The 12,175-nt window shown below is 49.0% G+C and overlaps 1 protein-coding gene across 2 annotated transcripts in view; it reads right to left on the bottom strand.

Moving 5' to 3' along the window:
• The window catches only part of ATAD2 (ATPase family AAA domain containing 2), a 77,645-nt gene that overhangs the window by 51,403 nt on the left and 14,067 nt on the right, over nucleotides 1–12,175 (bottom strand). For both annotated transcript variants that reach the window (XR_008844358.1, XM_056522707.1), the window contains exon 6: nucleotides 10,024–10,114. Coding sequence is in view for 1 of the 2 variants with exons in the window: in XM_056522707.1 (XP_056378682.1) it covers nucleotides 10,024–10,114 (91 nt within the window). In the remaining variant the exon portion in view is untranslated. The remainder of the gene's footprint in view (nucleotides 1–10,023; nucleotides 10,115–12,175) is intronic.

Here is a 12,175-nt window from a genome sequence, read left to right as displayed (position 1 = left end):
TTTAAACCTAAGGCATGTTCTTATAAAATATGCATTAGTTTCTTATAAAATGCAGCATGTTGAAGGTTTTTAACTTGAAAGGAGACATGACATATCTGGAGTCCAGTGCCTAGTACAGCCATTGGTAACTATTACAAGGGTACATTGCACTAACAAGCATTTTGCCCCATTCTTATTGTACTTCTATAGGCAACAATGGAAAGTGTTACCGGTAAAATTGAAGAGGCAAAGTACTGGAGTCTCCTTTGCATTGCATCTGCCAAGCCAGAGGCTACCACAAAAAGATATTAGCCAAGATGTACCAATCTGCCTAACACCAAAACTGTCTGCAACCAACCACAGCTCAGCTTTCATTATTCCAGAGTGTGATAAGATATCAAAGCTGAGCTGTAAATGGTTGTTATGAGCAAAACTAGACAAGTATTGGTTTCAGGCAGATTGATATACCCAGGCCATTGTCCGACATGTGGAAAATATGACAAAGCTGTTAAAAAAAGCTTTGTATGTAACTAAACAGATTCTACATTTTAGGCTATGATTATAGTTTAACTTAAAATGTCCTTCATATTTCATTAAGTGATGACATACTGCTACGATACTGCAGCTCTCACTTTTGGATTGATGGCGGCCTAACCAAATGTCCCCCCCCCCCCCCCACACTAATCCTGAGAAGAAAGGCACTGCAGCCCCTTTTACCATTTCCCCTGCACAGCAATACACTGGTCATAGCCTGTGCAGTGCACCGGAGTCCGGTCCTATTCAAGGGAATCAGGGTCACTGCCATTTAATGCACAAACTTAGTAACCGAAAACGCAGCTGTGCAATTTTAAAATTAGAAAGGACAAAAACACCAAATTGATCATAAAAGAGGCACATCCTAGCAATATGCCATGACTTCATAAGATGGGAATGCCCCGTAAAACACATGCCATATGAATTGTAGACGTCCCATTGTTATAGTTGATCATGACTCATGAAGTAAGATGTTATGGAACAAGCAATGCATGCTTATAGGAAGGAATATATTTTTCTCTATCGGCTCCATTGGGGGACACAGACTGTGGGTGTATGCTGCAGTCTCTAGGAGGTGTGAAACAATGGCAACAAAGGAGTCGGCTCCTCCCAGCAGGATATACCCACCTCCAGGCCCTGAGCTAATCAGTTTTAGCTTCGAGTCTGAAGGAGGTGGACATGGTCTGGAATTCTCCAACCGGTCTTGTGTGTTATTTTCCTAGTTAGGGAATGTGTTAGTTTTTTATTCCGTTTTCTGTCATGTTTTCAGGTGGGGACTCAGGAACTAAGGCTCACTGTTTCCCCTCTGCGATTGAGGGGGCACAGACAATGCGTATATATGCGCTGTTCACCCCCTCTAGTCAACGGTCAGCGACTGGGGTTGTACCTCATGGGTCCGGGTCCCCCTATTCCCTGCTCGCCTCGCTCGCACATGGTAGCTCAGCATGATGCAGGTAGCAGAAAGCTGACTGAAGACCTCACAGAAGACTTCATTAGGCAAGTTCTTCTGACTGAGGTGAGTATATCTTCTCCCTTTAGGTGCTGACTTGCAACCTCTGGAGACTAATTTTTTTGACCCACCTTTCAGGGTCCAAGGGGCTGGCCTGTGTTAGGGGCTTTCATTTATTCTAAAAAAGGGGCGAGCAATGGCATATTGGGAATGAATGGTTTACTTTATTATGCACGTGTATGTGTGTGTGTGTGATACTATGCGGCTGACAGCCGCAGCACTTGTACTGTTCGGGCGCATGAAGCGTCGACTTGCTTTCACTTTCGGCAGCAGACGGCTGCCGGCGGATATGTGTATCGCCCGCTCACTTCCCTGTGGGCGCATATGCGGCTGACATATGCGCTCGGGGCAAGAAGCGGGCGCCATTTCTATTGTTCTCGGCGGCCGGGGCGCTATAGCTCCGCCCACAGGGCCGCCGGAGCTTACTGGAGGCAAGAATCGCCCTCCAATCAGCGCTGTGCGCGTGATGTAGATAGCAGGGGCCACTCAGACAGTGCCCATGCTACAGGAACGCCCCTCTCCAGCTATTGGCTAGCCTGTTCTCTGATAGAGCGGAGTTTCCTCACAGCAGGGACAGTGTTACAGTGTTGGGGTTAAAACTTTACTGCCACAGGGGACACAAATCTGTTCCTCCCTCTAAACAGAAAACTGGACTGAGTCTCCTATTTTGTCTTTATAACATGTAATTCCAAAATGCCTGGTTCTGCTGAGCCCACTAGCTCTGCCTGCTCCACTGCTCCCCCGGATGTTACAGTTCCAGTGGATTCGGCCGCCCCTCCAGCCTGGGTTTCTTCCTATCCCAGTGTATGGCCGACTTGACTCAAGTCTCCCTTCCGGTGGCTGAGGCCTCCCGTGACGTGGGGTCTTCCTTGAAGAGGTCTGCCCTGCACCGGCCCTCTAAAGGGCCCCGCTCCCCTTCTCCACATACTTCACGCTCTCACAAGCGTACTAGGGGTGCTTCTTCTGACTCTTACATTGAGTCTTCAGGTAGACGTGGGCATCCCCCCGTGGGTTTCGCCCCACGTGTCATCTGGTCACAGACGTCACTCCTCCAGAGGACGCTCCCGGAGTCGCCGCTCTGCCTCTCCAGAGCCGCATACCCGGTCAGGGACACCCCTTCCAGGGCTGCCTCCACTCGTTCACATTCTCCTGGTGAACTGGCGGATGAGGCTTCCGAATCGGCATCTGACTCAGAGGACCGCTCGGATACAGTTGAAACGGTGAACTCATTGGTTGCGGCCATAAGAGACACCTTTCACTTAAAGGACCCAGGATCATCAGACGTGACTCCTGAAGTATCCTTTCATCGTGCTAAACCAGCACCTCAAAAGGTTCAGCTCTCACGCTGAATTTCACATCCTTCTGGAATCTGCATGGAGACATCCGGACAAGAGGTTCCTGGGAAAGAAGAGGGTTCAAGTGCGTTACCCATTCACCAAGGACCTTGCCTCTAAGGTGGTTTCCCCTCTCTCGGTGGACCCACCAATTTCCCGCATCTCTTTAGGGATACTACACTGCCGCTAGCAGATGCGGCTGCCTTCAACGACTCGACCGACAAGAAGGTGGAGTCCTTAGCGAAGTTTGCCTCTGAAGCAGCAGGCTCTTCTCTGCTTCCCACCTTTGCCTCTGCATGGGAAGGCCCTTTTGGTGTGGTGTTCAAAACTCAGTCAGGGATCCCCCCCCAGAGGATCTATTTTGCTTTGGTTCTCCAATGCTCTAAAGCTGGGTACTTTCTGTGCAGCTTCCATGCAGTCAGTCCGTTGTGCTGCCTTTGCTGTGGGTCTCCTAGCGGCCCTCCGCCGCTCCATGTGGCTTATTTATTTATATAGCGCCTACAGATTCCGCAGCGCTTACAATTATGGGGTACAAACAAAGACAAGTATCAGACATAAAATTACACAATAACTATTCAAACAAGAGGTGTGGGGATATATTGAGGCCAATTAGAGAATGTTATAGGCCACGTTTGAAACTATGGATGTTGTTGTTGAGTCTGAGGGATTGAGGTATAGCATTCCAGAGAACCGGTGCAGCACGAGTGAAGTCTTGGAGACGGGAGTGAGAAGTTCAGATTATAGAATATGTTAGTGTGAGATCATTAGCAGATCGGAGAGAACGTGTAGGATGGCAGACAGACGAGAGAGGAGATGTAGGGAGGTGCAGCATTGTGGAGAGCTTTGTGTGCGAGACTGAGGATTTTGTACTGTATTCTGGACTGAATTGGTAACCAGTGTAGTGACTGGCACAGGGAGGAGCCGTCGGTGTAGCGGCTGGAGAGGAAGATTAGTCTGGCTGCAGCATTAAGGATGGACTGGAGAGGAGAGAGTGGAGAAAGGAAGGCCTATTAGTAAAGAGTTACAGTAGTCGAGGCGGGAGTGAGTCAAAGCAATAATGAGAGTTTTAGCAGTTTCAGCAGTGAGAAAGGGGCGGATTCTGGAAATGTTTTTGAGATGCAGGTGACAAGAACGTGAAAGACTGAATATGGGGAGTGAAAGACAGATCAGAGTCAAGTATAACTCCAAGACAGCGAGCCTGCTGCCCGGGAGTTATGGTAGTACCACATACCGAGATGGGAATGTCAGGGTTAGGTACAGTATCAGTAGCAGTGGTGTGGTGCTGTACAGTGTCTGTTGCTGCCGTGGCGCCGTGTCTGCGGGGAGGTGCGACCCATGGACTGGTTTGAGTGGCATTGGGGCCGCTCTGCCAGTGGGTCGTTCCCCCTGTGGGCACTGGTGTCGTGGTGGTTGCCGCCCAGTACTACACCATTTTATGCTAGGGACGTTAGGGACCCACTCTAAATAGGTGGCCTTGATGTGGAGAGTGGGCTTTGTACTTTTTGATCAAAACGTATATACTAACAACCTGTTTTTGAAATTATGCTGAGAAGCAATCAGATCATCGTGCAAGATTGTAGATGTGCGACCATGTCTGTCTTCTACCTGAATTCACATTAGGTACAGTATCAGTTGATGGAGAAAAAACAAAAAGTTCTGTTTTAGAAAGATTTAGTTTCAGATATAAAGAGGACATTATGTCTGAGACAGCAGAGAGACAGTCACTGGTATTCTGTAGGAGTGCAGGGGTGATGTTGGAGGAAGAGGTACAGAGTTGGGTGTCATCAGCATAGAGGTGGTACTGGAAACCAAATCTACTGATTGTTTTTTCCAATGGGGGATGTGTAGAGTGAAAAGAGTAGAGGACCCAGGACCGACCCTGGGGAACCCCGACAGCAAGGGGAAGAGGAGAAGAAGTAGAGCCAGGAAACGAGACGCTAAAGGAGCGGCCAGAGAGACAGGAGGAAAACCAGGCGAGAGCAGAGTCCTTGAGAACGATGGAGCGGAGACTACTGAGGAGGAGTTGGTGATCCAGTGTGTCAAAAGCCGCAGACAGGTCCAAGAGAATCCGTAAAGAGAAATTGCCATTTGATTTGGCCGTCAGAAGATAGTTAGTGACTTTGGTTAGGGCCATTTCTGTGGAGTGAAGGGAGCGGAAACCAGACTGTAAGGGGTCAAGGAGAGAGTTCTCAGAGATAGGGGATAAGGCAAGAGTAGACCAAGCGTTCCAGGAGTTGAGATAAAGGGGAGATTTGAGACGGGTCAATAGTTGGCTGCACAGGACAGTTCCAGAGATGTTTTTTTCAATAGTGAGGTTATGATAGAGTGTTTGAAGGAGGAGGGAAAGACCCCAGTTTTAGTTAGGTGACAGGTGATAGCAGGACAGAGACACTGGATGAGGTGTGAAGGCATGGGGTCACCAGAGCAGGTAGTGGGGCGAGCGGAGGAGAGGAGCCTGGAAACCTCACCCTCCGTTACAGGCTCAAAAACAGAGTGATGAAGAGGAGATGTGGCTGGGATTTGCGATACATTTTCTCTTCTATCCCCCACCGATTTCTCCGGTGGACTCTATATACATCTGTCCATGCCTCCTTCCCTCACCTATGTATTGCTCGCATGCACTGCTCACCATCATTAACCACCCAAAGTCACCTCATTCCATAGTACAGCACAGAAGTCGCTCCATCACTTCACGCAGCCATCTGCTCTACCTCTTCTGCTTTCAGCTGCTGGGGACATTGCTCCTAACCCTGGCCGACCTTTCACAAATATTTGCGCTACACTACCTGACTCTTGCGGAACCACTACAAACTTTAACTGCGCTCTTCTAAACTCTCGATCTGTGTGCAATAAGCTCACCCAGATTCATGACTTATTTCTCACTAATTCTCTTAATCTGCTGGCTCTCACAGAAACATGGGATACAACCTTCTGACACTGCTTCTCTCGCTGCTTTATCTTATGGTGACCTTCACTTTTCCCATACCCCTAGATCTGATACCAGGCATGGTGGAGGAGTTGGGGTGCTTCTAGCCCCACAATGCACTTTTTAAGTCATCCCCCCCATTACCCTCACTCACATTTCCCTCTTTCAAGGTCCACACCCTCAGGCTTTTCCGCCCATTGTCTCTCAGAGTGGCGGTCATCTCTCGTCCTCCTGGTCCCTCCCCAATGTTCCTGGATCATTTTGCCACGCTTAGGGCGTGGGATGCGGATGCCGCCTCCAAAAGGTCTTACAGAGTTTCCTTTTACTGGTACCCGTCTTTTTGACAAGCGCCTTGTTGACGAGATTATCTCTGAGGCGACGGAGTTACTTGTTGCCTCAAAATAAGGCTCGCTTTACTTCCCAGATTAAGTCCTCTTCCTTCCGGTCCTTTAGCCCCAATAAGGGGTCTGGGCAGGCGCCTTCGTGGGAAAAGGCGGCTCCCTCGTTCCGGGCGCATGCGTCTTGGAAGTCGGACACCAACCGTTCCTGCTGTTTTGTGGCCAAATCGGGCAACCGCAATTCCACTTCCGCATGAAGTGAAGCCCCCACCCGCAGATTTTTCTCGGGTGGGAGGTAGTCTTACTTTTTCGAGACATCTGGACCACACACATTCAGGAAGTCCAGAGCCCCCCCGGTCTCCTCTGACGAAGCAGTTTTGGGAGGCCCTCCAGTCCCTGCTCAGGGAGTTATTGTCCCTGTTCCTTCAGGGGAATGTTTTCGGGGTTTCTATCCCAATCTTTTTGTGGTCCCCAAGGAAGGCGGTTCTGTGCGACTGATTCTGGACCTCAACCGTCATCTTCTCAGCCACTTCCGAATGGAATCTCTCCGTACGGTAGTGGCATCCATGGAACAAGGGAAGTTTCTTCGTTTGTCATCAAGGATGCCTACCTCCATGTTCCAATATTTCCCGGCCATCAACAGTACCTCCGCTTTGCGGTTCCGAAGGGGCATTTTCAATTCATAGCCCTCCCCTTTGGTCTGGCCTCGGGTCTTTACCAAGACCCATGCCCCAGTAATAGCCCTGTTACGGTCGAGAGGAGTCTCAACGATCCCTTACCTGGACGACCTTCTCATCAAGGTTCCCACCAGAGTCGACTCTGGAGAATGTGGATCTCACTCTCCAGACCCTGAATCGTTTCGGGTGGATGGTCAACCGGGACAAGTCTGTCCTCTCTCCACTCAGTCTCTGATCTTCTTGGGACTTCAATTCAACACGGCCTCTGGCTGGATTTGCCTTCCGCCGGACAAACGTCTGACGCTCCCGTCAGGAGTCCGCTCTCTTCGGGCCCTGGCCCCAGTTTCCATCTGCAATTGCATGGAAGTCTTGGGTCGGATGGTAGCGGCCATGGAAGCCGTACCCTTTGCCCAGTTTCATTCCCCTTCAACTGGCGATTCTCTCGATGGGACAGATCTCCTCTGTCTCTCGATCGCAAGATTACTCTCCCTCGTCGGATCCGTCAGTCTCTGCTCTGGTGGCTCCGCTCACCCCTTCAGGGGCAATCATTTCTTCCTCTCCACTGGCAGGTAGTTACAACGGATGCCAGTCTGTCGTGCTGGGGCGGTGTGTTCAGGGACTGGACGGTTCAAGGCCGCTGGTCTCCCCGGGAAGCCCTTCTTCCGATAAACATCTTGTAACTGAGGGCGATTCCTCTTTGTCTTCTTCATTGGGAGTCCCTGCTTCAGTCCCGCCCTGTCCGCGTCCAGTCGGACAACGCCACGGCCGTAGCGTACATAAATCGGCAAGGTGGCACTTGCAGCTCGGCAGCCATGGCTGAGGTGACAAAGGTTTTCCGCCCAGATGAGAACAAGGTTCCGGCCAATCGGCGATTCACATTCCGGGTGTGCTCAACTGGGAAGCGGACTTCCTCAGCCGGTCCTCAGCTGACCCTGGCGAGTGGTCCCTACATCCAGAGGTCTTCGAGCAGATCTGCGACATCTGGGGCATTCCAGACCTGGACCTCTTTGCGTCTCGCACAATCGGAAGATCCTTCCATTTGTGTCAAAGTTCCGGAACCCCCTGGCTCTAGCCGTGGACGCCCTAGTGATTCCTTGGGCGTGTTTTGCTCTGCCCCATCTGTTCCCTCCCCTTCCGATCCTTCCCAGGGTTCTGAGGAAGCTCAAAGCGGAGGACGTTCCCGCCATACTGGTAGCTCCAAATTGGCCCAGAAGGTCGTGGTACGCCGACGTGGTCTGGCTCCTGGACGACACTCCACTGCGCCTTCCACTTCGTTCGGACCTGCTGCCTCAGGGTCCTCTTTGCCATCCCAATTTACAGTCGCTGCATTGGACGGCATGGCGGTTGAGACCGCGGTTTTGAGAGCCCGTGGTTTCTCTTCCCAAGTCATTCGCACCATGCTCAGGGCTCGCAAGCCCTCATCGGCAAAAATTTACCACAGTACCTGGCGGTCTTATTTTCGTTGGTGTGAAGCTCAGGTCTTGTCTTCTGTTACTTTTTCTGTCCCCCGTCTTCTCTCCTTCTTGCAGTCGGGATTGGAACTGGGGTTGTCTTTCAGTTCCCTTAAGGGTCAGGTTTCGGCCCTTTCTATTCTTTTCCAGCGTCCTCTGGCTTCTAATTCTCATGTCCGGACCTTCCTTCAAGGAGTGGCGCATGCTGCCCCTCCTTAATCGGTCACCTTCTCCCCCTTGGGGCTTGAATCTGGTTCTGGGGGTCCTCCAAGGTGAACCTTTTGAACCCCTTAGGGAGGTGTCTCTGCGCCTCCTTTCTTGGAAAGTGGAGTTTCTTGTTGTCACCTCCATTTGGAGAGTGTCTGAACTGGCAGTTCTCTCCTGCCGTTCTCCGTTTCTGGTGCTTCACCAGGACAAGGTTGTCTTCCGGCCTGATCCTTTTTAACTAAGGTTGTTTCGGCCTTTCATCTCAATGAGGACATTGTTCTTCCGTCCTTTTGTCCCGCTCCATCTCATTCTAAAGAGCATTTTCTCCACAAACTGGATGTGGTTCGGGCTGTTAGGTATTATCTCTCTCTTCGTTTAGTCAGTGCGATTCCTTTTTCGTCCTTACGGAAGGTCGTCGTAAGGGACAACCTGCTTACAAGGCCACCACTTCTCGGTGGATCCGGTCTGCCATTTCGGAAGCCTATCACTGTAGGGGGAAGATTTCTCCCTTCAGGGTTGTGGCTCATTCTACCCGTTTCTGTTGGGGCATCCTGGGCTCTCCAGAACAAAGCCTCGGCCTCGCAGAATTGCAAGGCTTGTACTTGTCACTTTCAAGGTTCTACCGGGTTCATACCTTTGCATCGGCTGATGCTAGTCTGGGCCGTAAACTGCTGCAGGCGGCAGTGGAACAGCCGTCTGCCTGACTGATTATCTGCCCACCCAAAGAACGGCTTTGGTACGTCCCACGGTCTGTGTCCCCCAATGTTGCCAATAGAGAAAAGGAGATATTTTAAACCCTTACCGTAAAATCTCTCTCTCGAAGGATCCATTGGGGGACACAGCTCCCGCCCTTTTGGGTCTCTCTTTGGTTCTCTGTCCAAGGGTGTGTTCAGTAATATTTTTTCTTCTGGTTCTCGGACAGTTCCTGTTTTTTTCTTGACCTGTCGGTCCTCTCCTATTGCTATGGTACTAAACCTGATTACCTCAGGGCCTGGAGGCGGGTATATCCTGCTGGGAGGAGCCGACTTCTTTGTTGCCATAGTGTCATACCTCCTAGAGACAGCAGCATACACCCACGGTCTGTGTCCCCAAATGGATCCTTCGAGAAAGAGATTTTACAGTAAGTGTTAAAAAATCTCCTTTTGTCTCAACTCTGCTCCACGAGTAGCCTCAAGGGCCCCCCTGGCACAGGAGCAAATCTGTTTAACATCGTAGAACCTATATACATTGTCTGGAGCTAGAGGCTGTAATATCTATAAACAAGGCAATGATTAAAGGGGTATTCCACTGCTCAGCGTTTGGAACAAACTGTTCCGAATGCTGGAGCCGGGAGCTAGTGATGTCATAGCCCCACCCCCTCATGGTGTCACCCCGCCCCCTCAATGCAAGTCTATGGGAGGGGGCATGACGGCTGTCACGCCCCCTCCCAGAGACTTGCATTGAGGGGGCAGAACGTGATGTCATGGGGCGGGGATACGACATCACGAGCTCCCGGCTCCAGCGTTCGGAACAGTTTCTTCCAAACGCTGAGCAGTGGAATACTCCTTCAAATAGTCACACGAATTTACCTCCAGTCTCCTCCTGATTGTCTGTGGTTTCTTCATCAAGCGGTGGCACTTTGCGTTTCCTCTTCACACGAGAATACATATCAATATTTTCCTGAATCAAAAGCAAACCAGTGTCAGAATTTAAATGCTCAAAGTTAGATTTCCTATTTACAGAAAAACTAACATACTCCTCAACATCTAAACTGCACGACCAAGAAAGACAAGCCACAATGTTCTGTAAATCGAGAAAGTAGGCGTCACCAAGATCTACAAATGATTACATTTTCAAGCACCTAGCACCAAATGGGTGGCAAGGTGGAGGGACTTCAATGGTATATAGCAATTTTTTTCCCTCAGAAACCAGATAATGTCGGTCCAGTATGATTGTGCGATGCCTCTTCAAAGACATGTTAGTTACTGCAAACTCAATGAGAATCAAGTGAGAGACCCTGGTTTATCAGTGTGTGTAGGCCAAGTTAACAGCACTTTAAAACATTGTGCTTCACATGGGGTTGGGAGACCAACAATAAACTAGAACAACAAGATGAGGTGCACAGAGACGAACCTCTATACAGACAGATCATTTTATTAGAATAGTGATGCATAGTGAACCATTCTGTACTGCAAGGGAATCTGGAAGTCATTTACAAGCCTACGTGTTTGAACAGTGTCTATCCATACTATCCAGTGTCTATCCATACTATCAGAAGATGCTTGCACAACCAGCTACAAGTGTTCTATTGATCTCACACCACTGTTCTGAAAAGCTTATGCAGAGCAAGACAGCAATGGAAGTCTACCCTCTTCAGTGATGAGTACACAGTGACCGTGCCAGATATTGGTCTGGAGACCACGTGTGCAACCTGAAAAGTCCTTTACAAGGGAATGTCACACACAGATACTACTGCAAGGATTATGGTTTGGGGGTTACTCCAGGGATTATTGATTGTACGGTAATCAGAACCATTAAGTCTTCATTGTAGCCCAGCGTTACAATGATTTAGTTGTGAACCCAGTGTACCAGTCGTCATTTCTCCAGAGTGTCCCAGAAGCTGATTTTTTTTACCATGATAAGGCCAGGCTACTTGTTGATCGTGCTAGTCTGAGCAACCTGCATGACCTAAACATGCCAGCATAGACTGCAGAGTCTTCGGACTTTGTTTCCCCTTCGAGCACATCTAGTACCTCATTTGTTGGCAATTGAAAAGAGAGCTGCCAGCGGCAAAATCTTGACAAGGGAATTTAGCGTGGTAGAACATTCCTTAGGCTAAGTGTGGAAAACTGACACTGCAGTTTTTGAGCCAAAGCCAGAAGTGTATTCAAAAGGAATAGGACATATAAAGGAAGGACTTACACTTCTCCTCCCCTATGGATCCACTTCTGACTTTGGCTCAAAAACTGCAGTGGTAGTTTACCAAAAATTGCCAGAAAAACAACAAGTGGAAACTTCGCCTCAGACAGCCATTAAGATCCTCACTTATAGCATTCCAGGGCATGTAAGTGTGCGCACGTTTTGTTTCCACTTTTGATAATTTGCATATCATTATCGTGTCTTTTGATCCTGTAATTTCCATACCTTATTCTTCTTGGTGTTGCAATTTCAATGTTGAGGAGCACAGATTGAATGCCATTCCAGCACACACATCCCATTAGGACATGGTTTGGGTTGCCCATGGGCTTGAGCAGAGCTCAAATTTCCCTACTGACTACAACAGGCACTTAATACTACATTTCCATGCATCAAGACGAGCAAGTAAGAATAGCTTACGTTAATAACTGCTCATTGGGAGTTATGGCAGCATAACCCCCGGTGATCAGCTTATTATAAGAGGAGCTTTGTACCAACAGGGCTATACCTGGATGCTCATACTTTCTAAAGATTATTTAGGAATTTAATTAGGAGTCCTTTGTTGGACCCAACTGCCTTATAGGGCTTCATTGGGTTCTGCCAAGGTGTCTGATGGGAAAAATGGCTAGACAAGCATCACTTTTTTTTATTTCACATGACAATCTGCAAAGGTAGTTCCTTAAATGGGTACTCCACTGCAAAACATTATCTTTCTGGAACCAATTGAAGATGAAGAAATAAAAATATTTGTAAATGATTTCTATTTAAAAAAAATATCAATCCTCTTATTAGCTGCTTTTATGATCCACAGGAAGTTGTTTACTT

The sequence above is a fragment of the Hyla sarda genome, chromosome 5 (genome assembly GCF_029499605.1).
Source record: "Hyla sarda isolate aHylSar1 chromosome 5, aHylSar1.hap1, whole genome shotgun sequence".
NCBI classification, from domain to species: domain Eukaryota; kingdom Metazoa; phylum Chordata; class Amphibia; order Anura; family Hylidae; genus Hyla; species Hyla sarda.
The sequence above is the reverse complement of the archived record's forward strand: the minus strand, read 5'-3'. Positions and strand labels throughout refer to the sequence as shown.